At 44.1% G+C, this 12,490-nt stretch overlaps 1 protein-coding gene across 9 annotated transcripts in view; it reads left to right on the top strand.

The window, feature by feature from the left end:
• Window positions 1-12,490, top strand: part of PLXNB2 (plexin B2) — a 334,226-nt gene that overhangs the window by 249,397 nt on the left and 72,339 nt on the right. For all 9 annotated transcript variants that reach the window (XM_039511911.1, XM_039511906.1, XM_039511917.1 and 6 more), the window contains 5 exons: window positions 3,806-3,932; window positions 5,597-5,747; window positions 11,052-11,166; window positions 11,707-11,809; window positions 12,272-12,373. In XM_039511911.1, the coding sequence (XP_039367845.1) occupies window positions 3,806-3,932; window positions 5,597-5,747; window positions 11,052-11,166; window positions 11,707-11,809; window positions 12,272-12,373 (598 nt within the window). The remainder of the gene's footprint in view (window positions 1-3,805; window positions 3,933-5,596; window positions 5,748-11,051; window positions 11,167-11,706; window positions 11,810-12,271; window positions 12,374-12,490) is intronic.

The raw sequence follows: 12,490 nt of genomic DNA on the forward strand, positions 1-12,490 counted from the left end.
AGCAGCACAGTCCAAGGAAGAGGCCTAGGAATCAACATCATAGCTGCTTCTAGTCCTCTCCTCCCCGGGGGTTAGTTTCAACATCATATCCTTTTGACAGTTGCCTACCGACCAGTCACCCAGAACATGATTGCCAATAGTCTCAGCAGAAACTTTGCAACTGACCGTGAATGGGAATTGCATGACTTGGTAACCACTGACATCTTTGGTCGGTGGGGACCCCCTAGTGAGGAATCTTTTGGCATCCCACAACACCAAATGCACCCAATATTGTTCAAGGGGAGGAATTGAACTCACTCAAAGGGGGATGCCCTATTCATCGATTGGTTGGACCGGATGAACTACGCCTTCCCCCGCTTACTCTCCTACCATGAGTAATCTTCAAGATCAGACGAGAGAAAACAACAACTATCTTGATCACCCCCTTCTGGTCTTGCCTATTCTGGCTCCCGCTTCTCCTCTGCATGTCAAAGCACCCTCCAGTCACACTTCGGATGTTCACAAAGCTACTGACTCAATACAACAGCAGACTCAAACACCCCAACCCACACACGCTTCCACTGACTGCTTGGTTTTTGGATGGACGCCTCCACTAGCACAGGAATGCTCTCTGGCAGTTCAAGATGTCCTTTCAAGGAGCAGGAAAGACTCCCCAAGACACTTGTATCAAGCCAAATAGATGTGTTTTACTTCCTGGGCTGCACGACAGGGCCTTGTCCCTGAAACGTGGGCATCCTGCTACTCTTGTAATATTTCCTCTATCTGAAGAACTTGGGACTTGCCCTCAGTTCCAGTGCTTTTCATCCACCGGTGGATGGACATTCCATTTTTACCCACCTGTTAACTGTACGATTCTGGAAGGGCCTTCCGTGAAAATACCCTCCCACTCAGCCTATTGCCCTCCAATGGGACATTAACCTAGTCCTCTCCTCATTGACGACCACTCCCTCAAACCTATGGCCTCCTGCTTGCTGTCTCTCCTGTCCATGAAAGTCACTTTCCTAACCCCTCTTTCACCATTTTCCATAAAGACAAGGTCTCTTTATGCCTTCACCCCAAGTACCTATCCAAGATGGTTTCCCAATTCAACCTCTGCCAACCCATACACTTTCCTACCTTCTTCCCCAACCCTCACACCTGTAATGAGGAATGGAGACTTGACTCATGATGTTCACAAGGTCTTGGCTTTTTATCTTGAGCAGATAAAGCCATTTCGGAAATCTCCTAGGCTTTTTGTAGTCATAGCAGAGAGAATGAAAGGGAAAGCCATTTCCACCCAGAGAATTTCCAAGTGAGTCTCAGGGTGCATTACACAATATCAATTATGAGGACGATCCCTACCTGAAGGGATTCAGGCCATTCCATGGGAGTGCAAGCATCAACCACAGCCACACTCCACAGTGTGCCCCTTGCAGACATATGCAAGATGGCCATGTGGAGTTCTGTACACACCTTTTCCACACATTATGCTCTAGTGCAGTGGTTCTCAACCAGGGGTCCAGGGCCCCCTGAGGGCCACAAGCAGGTTTCAGGGGGGCCGCTAAGCATGGCCAGCATGAAACTCACTAAAGCCTAAGGCAGAAAACTGAAGCCCCGCTACACAGGACTGCAGGCTAGAGCCCTGAGCCCCAACACCTGAGGCTGAAGCTGAAGCCTGAGCAACTTAATTTCACAGTTCCCCCTGTGGCATGGTGCCCCAGGCAACTGTCCTGCTTGCTACCCCTTAACAGTTTTTGTGGCACAGGTGGGCTGTGGAGTTTTTATAGAATGATGGGTGGGCCTCAGAGAGAAAAAGGTTGAGAACCCCTGCTCTAGTGCATGATTCCGTATGGACAATTCCCCCCCCCCCCCCCCCCCGAGCAGCAGTCCTCTGTTCCACAGTCTCCTCACACCATCCTACCACATAAGCACTGCTTGTTACTCACCTTCAGTGGAATACAGTAGGGACCATCACTCAACAAAGAAAATGAAGTGACTTACCTATAACTGGAGGGTCTTCGAGATGTGTGGTCCCTATCCATCCTCCAACAGATCTGCAGTAGAGCGGGAATTGGAGACACCGGTGGCTTGCTGTGCCCTTTATTGCCTCAGGTGAAACCACGGGGTGCTGCGGGCCGCATGTGCGGACCACTGAACAGCACTACTTTCAAAAGCTCTGGCTCTGGGCAAAGGTGCATGCATGCGCACTACCCTTAATGGAATACAGATAGGGACCACCCATCTCGAAGAACCTCCAGTTACAGGTAAGTAACTTCGTTATCTATGAATGTGCTGAACAATCTTGGAATGTCTCTTGTTTTTACACTGCTTTGATGGAGTCAGAATAGGGGGCTACAGCCTCATAGCGCTGCTTCTGACTGCTAGGATAATTAGCCCCTGGGCATGAGCCATTGGGATTTCATGATATGAGTGCTTGCTGTCTGCACAAAGGGGTTATTTAATTATGATATGCAGATAAATTTCAGGCCTCTTGCTTCCTGTCTAAAAATTTGAACCATCACATTAAGTTACAAGCTTGATGTGAAGCAGAAACCCAGCGAAGGTTATGCATTCCATGCAGGTCTGTGTAATACACTAGTTCAACTTGAACTCCTCTTAGGTTACTGGCAGCTGAAGGCTGTGTCATATATCATACAAATGGCAATTTCCCCTAGATTTCCCTTCAGGTTTCTGATATAACCTCTGACCTCAATATTGCAAAGTCTTAATGGTCTCTGTGAGACATGGACGAACATGCATTTTTGTACATTTTCTAGTATCTTATTAATTTACAAGGAAAATCTAGAACTCATTTTTGACATTTTACTTCGTTACACCAAATTATAACCCATGAGCAGACACAGCACTTCACCAATTGTGTATAGGTATATATGTGTGTACACATACACACACTCAGTTTGTATATCTACAATATTCAGAAGGGAGGGTAGCTATTAGAACAGTACAATGATTTTATTGTTACTTGAATGCTGTTTTAATATTAATATTTCAGTAACTGTCCAGAGGCATTAATCAGGATTGGACTCCATTGTGCTATGCACCATACAAGAGGTGTAAATGGTGTACAAGGCTGACCCAAAGTTTTGTGGGGCTTATTCAACTAACTTCCCTCCTATAACGAGGTCTGTCGCCTCTTAGAACCAATGACACCTTCCCTGTCTGCCTCCTGTCTTCTGGCTGTGACAATCCCCTTTACCTGTTAGTGAGACTCCACAACCCCTAATACTCCTGCCTCCTGTAGTAGCTAAGAAAGCCAGAAGATGGGCCTGGAATGGAATCTTTCAAGCAGGAATCATAGCTAATAAATTCACGGTTATAGCTAATAGCCCTCTAACGCTGGAATCAGACAAGCCCACGGCCACAGCTCTGATGCTCTCTGAGTTTTATGGGTCAGTTGTGTCTCTGGTGCTGTTACACCAGTAAAGACCTAAATTTTCCACTTGAGCTGTAGAAACAGAAGACTGGTCAAGGAATTTAAAGTATGTTAAGGCGTAGATGGACCAGGTCTTATTTGGATGAACTGCAGGTAACTGGTTCATTCTCTGATTTTTTTAATTAAATATCTGTCTGTGGGATTGGATTGTCTATTTTTATGGAATGTAAAATGGCTTATAAGTAAATATTTGTGTTTTGCTTTATCATCCAGATGTCTTAAAGCAGCTATTGTGTTATAATTAAAAACCTCTTCTAACTGAAAGCAAAATTGTCAATACCCAATTTTTTTTTACGAAGTCATTTAAAACAGGGAACACAGATCTTAATCAGCTTTGCATTAGATATTTATATTGTGTTGTCTTTTTATTAGGTGCACAAGGAAGATAGACTGTGAAAGGGCTAATATGCCGAACCATTGGCTGTGGAGTCCAGATGGTGTATGCATGGCTATTACTAGTGCGCATCCTCAAAATATGAGCCGCAAAGCCCCTGGCAAGGTATGAAAAATAGACGTTTTGCCTATTGTATGCTTAAAGTACACATACAGTTGCTATAAGTGGCGTATCAGAAAAATACTCATCGATATATATTTGTTTGCCGTGGTGATTTGAAATAGTATTGAAAGAAGCCTACATCTACTCTTTTAGTTGCCATTTTTGCAGGCTGCAATTACAAAGAAGTGTGTGTGGGGGGGGGTTGTTTTTTTTAACTTTAGCTGTAAACAAAAGTGGCACATGCTGTTATGGTTGTCAAAATGCTTCTGTTTGAGTGTAGGCTATGTTTATCTGTATTATGGGGAATAGGTTTTTTAAGCTGAAGATCATTGATTACACTTGTGTAGCTTTTGTTTATTTTTCAGTTTATGAAATGCACGTATCCAGTATGTTCTATAAGCACATGTATGAAACATTAAAATAATACACAACTCATTAATGGTTCCATGCCCTCTCAGTACCCACTTGCAGCTCACTTAGGCAGAAATTTGAGTCAACAGTTGAGCCTTAGACCATGCTTTGAAAGTCAACTAGTAATAGGAACACAGGTATTGTCACATTAGGTCAGACTAGTGGTCCATCTAGTTCAGTGTTCTGTCTCTGGGAGTGGCAGATACCAGATGCCTCAGAGGAAGATACAAAAAGCTGAGCACTAGATCAGTATGATCCCAATTAGTTAGAGGTTAGCTTTTAAGCCCTGAAGCATGAGAGTTCATATCTGTTCCAAAACCCTTGCATTTTGTTTTAGTATTTATTGTTACAACTCTGGGTATTCCTCATCATTCACATAAATATCGAATCCCTTTTTGAATCCTGCTGAGGTCTTGAAAGTCAGGCTCTGATGGACCAGGGGAAAAAAGCTGCTGAGTTGGGACTGCTGATAATACCCTGTCAATATCCCCAGATGTTCAGATCTGAAAACTATTAGTGAAAGTGTCCCTTTTGATCAGGACTGATATGGTGGAGAACAGTGAGAGCGAGGGAGGACACTCAAGCCATACTGAGCTCTAGTAGATAAAAATCTATGATGTGAATTGTACCTGAAGGTGAACAGAGAGCCTCTGGACAACAGGTTTTGTGTATTCTCTATGGGTAATGCACTCAAGCAAGCAGGCAGATACATTCCGCTCTAGCTGAGACTTCCCAAGTGGTCTTTAACTCTAGCTCTATTCTAAAATGCCTTGTGATAACCCAATCAAGAGGTAAGCAAGGTGTGAGTGTCCATAGGGAACTGACCATTTTAATAAGTCCATTGCTGGAGAATAATCTAAAAGAAAATTATCTGTCTGGAAAAAAGTCACAATCAAAACTGTGAAAAGAGCATGGAAATCACTATCCTCCATTTAATTTACTCTTTCCTGTGTTACAACCAAGCTTTCTATCCATCCATCTATTACCACAGAAAAGCTGTAATTCCTAAAGTAAGCTGTCTCAGAGGGGAAAGAGAGGCTATCTAATTACTGACTGTAGTATCAGTAGCTGTGGAAAAAGGGGACAATGAGAAACTATAAAAACAGAACCAGTAATTAACACACCAGTGTCCTGGAGCATCAAAATCCATAAAAGCACCATCTTAATCAGTCCCCATCTTAATCTGTCTCTCACTTTGCTCATTTTTGTTTGTGAAATTTGTTTTCTAAAGTAGAATTATGCCTTTGTGTTTACAGGTAGAACTGACTGTAAGTCCATGGCCAAACTTGACTGAAAGTGACAAGCTTTGGTGTCAGTTTGGTGAAGCAACGAATATTGCAGAGTTGAGAGATGGGACTATTATTTGTGATCCTCCCACTACAATTCCTCACACTCCAAAAGGTCAAGGTAAGGACACTGTGCTGCCTCCCATTTATTTTATGTGGGATGATCACTACCATTGTAATCCTCCATTATCTGTCATTTGCTTATAAGTTTTTTTCTTTTTTTTCCCCAGTTCAACCCACTGGGCTGAATTTTTTTCTTTTCTTGATCTCTTCCTAGTTTCAGCAAAAAACAGTGCAGTCATTTCCATGCATGAGGTTAGTGGAAAAATAGTTCAGTCAAAGTTAATTTTTTACCAACTAGTTTTTGAACAGCTCTAGCACTTCCAATGTTTGCAGCAGGAACTTGAAATGAGGCAGACAGGATCAGAGATGTGCCTTTTCCTGTACTCACGAAAATCTGTCTAGAGTTGACTGACTTATCAGTCTTCCCCCCCTACCCCCAACTGACATTTGCAGTTGTGCAGTAGAGCTTGTTCAGCGCTTGCTTCTAAATTGTATGAATTTCCAAAGTGTGCCATCTGTTTCCCTGCACCACAGACCATCCTTTCTCATCTGGCAGCTCCCTGCCTTATTCACTACACACCTTTCAAATTCTGTAACAAACTAGATAGAGGTCCTGCAGGGAAAAATAGTATGTGATGTAATTAAAGACGCTGTCATAATTCTGCATCCTTGTTTGTATGCATTCAGTTTCCATGAGCAATCATAGTTCTTCTAATGTTTCCTAGTTATTGAGTGCTTGACTTCACAGCAATGTTCCTCTAACATCTATTCTTCATTGAGTGCTTGCTCATGTCGATTCCATTCTGGGTGTTCACGTGACCACGTGTGTGGCTGTTGCATGTTTTTGCCGTAGCAGTACCTGTAGGGCTGGCTGTGGCACCCTCTGGAGTGCCGCACTCATGCCGCGGTATATCAGGCACCGCCGTCCTTACGCCCTCTCAGTTCCTTCTTACCTCCCGTGGTGGTCAGAGTTTCGTTCTTGCTTAGCAAGAGCTAGCGGTTTCTCCTTTTGAACTTTGTGCCTTAGAGCCTTTGTATATAATTTGCATACAGTAGTGTTCAGTAGTTAAAAGTGTGTGCTTGTTAGTAGTTAGGGTCCCAGTGGGGACTTCGCCCCAAGCGGGGCATGCCCCGGTCTCCTGGGTTTAAGTCCTGGTCGGACTGCAACAGGTCTATGCCTGTGAGTGACCCCCATAGCAGCTGCCTTAAGTGCTTGGGGGAGTCATGGGTTAGGGAGCAGGGCCGGATCTGCAAAAATGTTTGGCCCCGCATCCAAAAAGAGCAGGATATCCACTTCAGGGCTCTCCTCATGTAAGCCAGGTGGAGGGTGGACTCCGAGCCATCCATGCAGGTCACACAAAGCCCCTCGGCCTCCGTGCGCAGCGCACTGCTGGCACCCACCTCCTCTTGTCACTGTTCACCTTCACCGGTGCCGAAGAAGAAGGCCAAGAAGTGCTTCCCAGCACCGAGCCTGAAGGCTCAGGGGTCACCTACCAAGGGACCTGCGGAACCATGTGATTGTGCCTCCCCGGTTGGGGCTCCCAGCCCCTTTAAAGGTCCACCACCGACTCCCGGAATGGGACCCACTCCCCTGCCTGCACCGTCATCATTACAGGGTTCCCAGGTGCAGAGAGCACACAGGTCTCCACCTGCTCCAGTGACGACCTCAGTGCCGCAGGACCCGACTAAGGCTTCCCAGGAGGGCAAGCCGGCCGTTAAGACCCCTTAGGGGACAGGGGAACACTGCCCGTCAATGGACAGAAGATGTCAATCTTCTCTGGTGTGTCGAGAATCCGGGGCATGTCCCAGTCGCATCGTCAGATGCCCAGGCTGACATCCAGATACCCTCAGCGCTACTCACCAGCCTGGGGTCGACGCTCCCCCTACTATTCACGGCACCACTCACTCTCTCACTAGTCATCCAGTTGGTCCCAATCACCGGCACAGTGGGAACGTTCCCCGTCTTGGCACTGGTCTCCCCAGCACCACTCTTCCTGCTACAGTCACCAGTCAATTATGCCTGGACAATGGTCACCAGTAGCCACGACCAGTAAGCAAACACAGGCATCGACGGCTCCTCCCTGGTTGCCGGAAGGTGGTTCCTCCAGTACGGAGGGCACAGTTCAGCCCATCGTCCAGGTCCCATCAGCATGATTGGGCACCAGTCCTCGCTCCCTTGTCTGTGGCACTGCAGTGGCAGCACGGCCAGTGGCCAATGTGGTGGCCATTACCCACCGTCCTGCCCCTCCTCATAGCTCCAGTGTGGCCTTGTCAACATTGGTTCGGCATGCTGCATGCAGCCACCCTGTTGCAGCTACCTTTTCTGCCGGATCTGCTGTCCCACAGCCACAGCAACCTGCTGCACCTGAACCTGGCGTCGCTGCACTTGATGTCCTGGCTGTTGCGTGGCTGAGTATGGACAAACTGGAGTTCTCCTCTGGTATACAATGAGTCCTGCTGGGCAGCAGGAAACCTCCCACAAGGGCTATCTATGTGGCAAAGTGGAAGTGGTTCACGTGTTGGGCCTTGGACTGACACATTCGTGCAGAAAAGGCCCCGCTGCAGGACGTCCTGGACTGTTTACTGCACCTTAAGTTCCAGGGCCTGTCACTATCTTTGATCAAGCTACACTTGGCAGCCGTTTTGGCATTCCACCCTCCATTTCAAGGCCGGTCAATCTTTGTGTATCCCATGATGGCGCGGTTTCTGAAAGGTCTGGAGCACCTTTACCCGCAGGTCTGGGACCCAGTCCCCCCTTGGGACCTGAATCTTGTGCAGTCGAGGCTCATGGGGGGGCCCCCCTTCGAACCCTTGGCTTCCTGCTCCCTCCTGCTTCTCTCGTGGAGGGTCTCCTTCTTGGTCTCTGTAACTTCGGCCTGTAGGAGCTCCCCTATACAGTCTTCTATAAGGACAAGGTCCAGCTGCAGCCGCACCTGGCTTTTCTGCCCAAGGTCATCTCCCAGTTCCACACTGGTCAAGACATTTGCTTACCAGTCCTTTGTCCAAAGCTCCTGCGACGGATGAGGAGTGCAGACTGCATACCCTAGACATCAGACAGGCGCTGGCCTTCTACATTGATAGAACGAAGCCATTCTATAACTCAATGCAGTTTTTCCTTGCTGTCGCTGACAGGATGAAAGGTTGCCCAGTGTCAGCCCAAAGAATCTCCTCTTGGATCACGGCCTGCATCCACTACTGCTATCAGATGGCAAAGGTGCCCCTGCTGGCAATCATGATGGCTTATTCAACTACGGCACAGGCGACAGCAGACTTCCTGGTGCAGGTGCTGGTCCAAGACATCTTTTGGGCCACCACTTGGTTGTCCATCCACACGTTTGCATCACACTATGCGCTAACCCAGCAGGCTCAAGACATTGCTTGTTTTGGCAGAGCTGTGCTGCAAGACTGTGAACTCCGAGACCACCTCCGTTGTGAGTCACCTAGAATGGAATCGACATGAGCAAGCACTCGAAAAAGGAAAAACAGTTACCTACCTTTTGTAACTGTTGTTCTTTGAGATGTTGCTCATGTTCATTCCATTACCCACCCTCCTGCCCCTCTGTCGGAGTTGTCGGCAAGAAAGAATTGAGAGGGCGTAGGGCCAGCAGCATCTGATATACTGCGACATAAGTGCAGCACTCCAAAGGGTGCCACAACCAGCCCTATGGGTACCGCTAAGGCAAAAATCTCCCAACGGCTGCTCACGTGGGCTCACACTAACCTAGAATGGAAAGAAGATGAGCAACGCATCTCGAAGAACAAGTTATGAAAAGTAAGTAACCATCTTATATTTTTCTATGTATGATTTCTATTCTACATGCATAATGTTGCATTAATTATTACATAATAGTATTTAAAGTATTCAGATGCTGATACCCATGAATGTGGCTTTCTTGATATCTGGCACAACAAAATTTCAGTGTGCAAGCACACTAGAAGTCTTAGTGCTCAGCTGATGACAATTAGGTTTCGTTACAGAGAGAAGAGCAATGTAAATTAATTACCCTCTTTGAACAGAAGTATCAAGTTGCTGACAGACATGTTCAGGTACTTAGATTATACTAACTACAAAGAATAACATAATACTTCATTATTTAGTAGCCAGTCCACTTTTTCTATATCTTCTGTAATGCAGAATATGTGAAGAGACTTAAGTCCTTGTCCATGTTGATAAAGTTGATGTAGTTTGACTCCATTCAGCACATAAAGTGATATGGGAAGCCTATCAGGAGAAGCATCAGAATAATCAAAGCATCTAGAAATAATAGAGGCCTCTGAATTTCTCACAAACAAATCCATCTGAGAGAGCCTTCAGAAACCACTATGAAGATGTTCAAAACCCTCACGGGCACCACAGCAGAAGGCAAACTGTAACCACCAATGGCAACAGAACGATTGCTGGTAAAACGTGACAAAAATCCAGACACAACCATTTAGTCTTGAGAAGCTCCACCAAGTTGAAATCATCCACACTGCTTTAGTTGTGAAAAATTCCAAAGCGACTAGGATACATTCCAAATTGAAGGACACCTATTTGCAGATCTCATTTTAAGTTGTCCCTGCAGTACGAGTTGGATACAAACCTAACTGAAATTTTCCACCAAACCAGTGGTAGGCAAAGTGATCTTACAGTCAAGCTGCCATCACCCTTTCAAGAAATTATTTGAGGAAAGCACAGTTTGCAGTTGCTCAATAGCTTGTGAAATAGCTTGTCACAGGAGTTTAATGGTTTCTGCAAGAGGAATTGTAAATATCCTCATTGGAGAAAGGTTTTCCATTCTTAGTTAAGTAATGATCTGGATTAGAAATACATTCAGGGGAAGTTATTTACAACAAGCCAAAGGTCCAAAGTCGTAGTTTAATATTTCAGGCATTACTGTGTTTACTGAATAACTTGTACAAGGTTGACTTGTTCTAATTCATATGAGTTTATAGAGTTTGATGCACAAATAGTACAAGCAATTTTACAGGAAGAAATATCCATACTTTATGAAAATATTTTCTTAAAAATAACTCTCTCAATTTTTTCTTCTGTATTCAATTCTCATTTTCCTTATTACCTCAGTTTTCATCATTCTAGTACCTTCTTAAGGCATTTCCATACTATAATACTATTCTGTAATGTTGCTTACTTACCGTTTCTCGTTATGTATTCCATCCTATGTCTTTGCACCATCAGTTCCTGAAAATTTAGTAAACGTTAAGAACAAATAAAATTAGTTATATCATGAGTGTGATAGTTTTAACCTTGTGATTCCAGTTAGGTGTTTGTTTTACATCCTGAACAAATAATAAAAACATCATTGCACCATTCTACACAAGAGCTAAAGTATTCAATAACTTATTTTCCTTTTTTTGGTAGATCATGTTTCAGTTTCATTAATATTAACCTTTGGAGAGGAAAAGATGTTTTTTGCCTCGGCTACATATCCTTTCTATGACTGTGAAGAAGCAATGAATCTTTCTGAAAATCTGCCGTGAGTATTTTATCTTCTTAACTTGTTGTTTCATCATGCTGTGTGTGTTCAGGTAACTGAACTGTTTAGTTAAGGCAGCTGACTCCTTCTATAGTAAACCATCTGGCACAGTCAGCATTCCCTGCTAAGTCCTGTTGGCATCCAACTTGCAGATCGAACTCTCAAACTATAGACTCAGACGTCTAAATTATCTGATTTGCAAGCACAAACTTGACCTATCTGGGAATCTAGGGCTTTCAGACCTCACAGATTCAGGCCCAAAGTTCCTATGATCCATATTGTGGCTTTTTCATGCATGCCGCTGTTCAGGCGAAGCAAGTGACCAGACTAGGTTCTTTAATTATTCTCACTATGAAATTGTGAACTCGGCATAGTAAGGATTTTGTAGCAAATTGTTCTACTTTGTATGACTAAAAATGGAGTTTGGGGTTTTTTTGTTTTGTTTTTGACAATGAAATTTGAATGTTTAGGACCCAAAAAAAAAAAAAAAAAAACCACCACCAAGAAATCTTGTCATGACCCATCACATTATATTTGTAGATGCTACTCCTGTGCAAGCAGTAGATGGAATTGCCAGTGGAACTGGAAGGAACATTTCTGTGAAGACTCATCTTTGGGAGAGCATGTGATTAAACAAAATAAGGTAAAAATTTAAAATTAGAATAAACAGGTTTTATTTGAACACTTGCATATTTTCTTTAGCATTGCAACTAGATCAGTTGGTTGGACTCAACTTTAGAATCCTGATTTTTATTTAAAACTTAACTTCAGAAATACAATGTTTTTTGACTTTAAGTGAGGGTGGGAATGTAGAGGTGTGATTAGGGAGGGGAAGCAAGATAGAATAATGTCTTGGGGGATATTTTTGTTCATTTTACTGGCTTGTTTTAATGGGAGGAATAAGATTTCAGGGCTGGGAAAGATAATCGTCTACAGCTTTGGCATATGCTGTAGTTATTTTTAGTGTGTCTAATTTGAAAGGGTGTAATCAAATCTGTCATTTTATTTTAAGCATGGAGTTCTTCAGAACAAGAATGCCATTGTCCAAAGACTGTTGAGATATGTTGTGATGGAAGATTTTTATTTTAAATGTTTATCGCCCTAGGAGGAAGATTGCCCACAGTTTCTAAATCCCAACCCTCTAATAATACCAATGGAGTTCCCAACAATAGTTCATTTTGAAGGAAAGAATCTAGAGAATTATCAGGTAAGTGAATTAATTCCAAGTAGTCATTTGACTTACAGTTTAATTTCAGAGTTCATCCTAAATTCCTAAGACATTAGTCTGGGTTTCCTCTGAGTAATGTTACTGCTTTCAAACCCC

Source organism: Mauremys reevesii, linkage group 1, assembly GCF_016161935.1.
Source record: "Mauremys reevesii isolate NIE-2019 linkage group 1, ASM1616193v1, whole genome shotgun sequence".
NCBI classification, from domain to species: domain Eukaryota; kingdom Metazoa; phylum Chordata; order Testudines; family Geoemydidae; genus Mauremys; species Mauremys reevesii.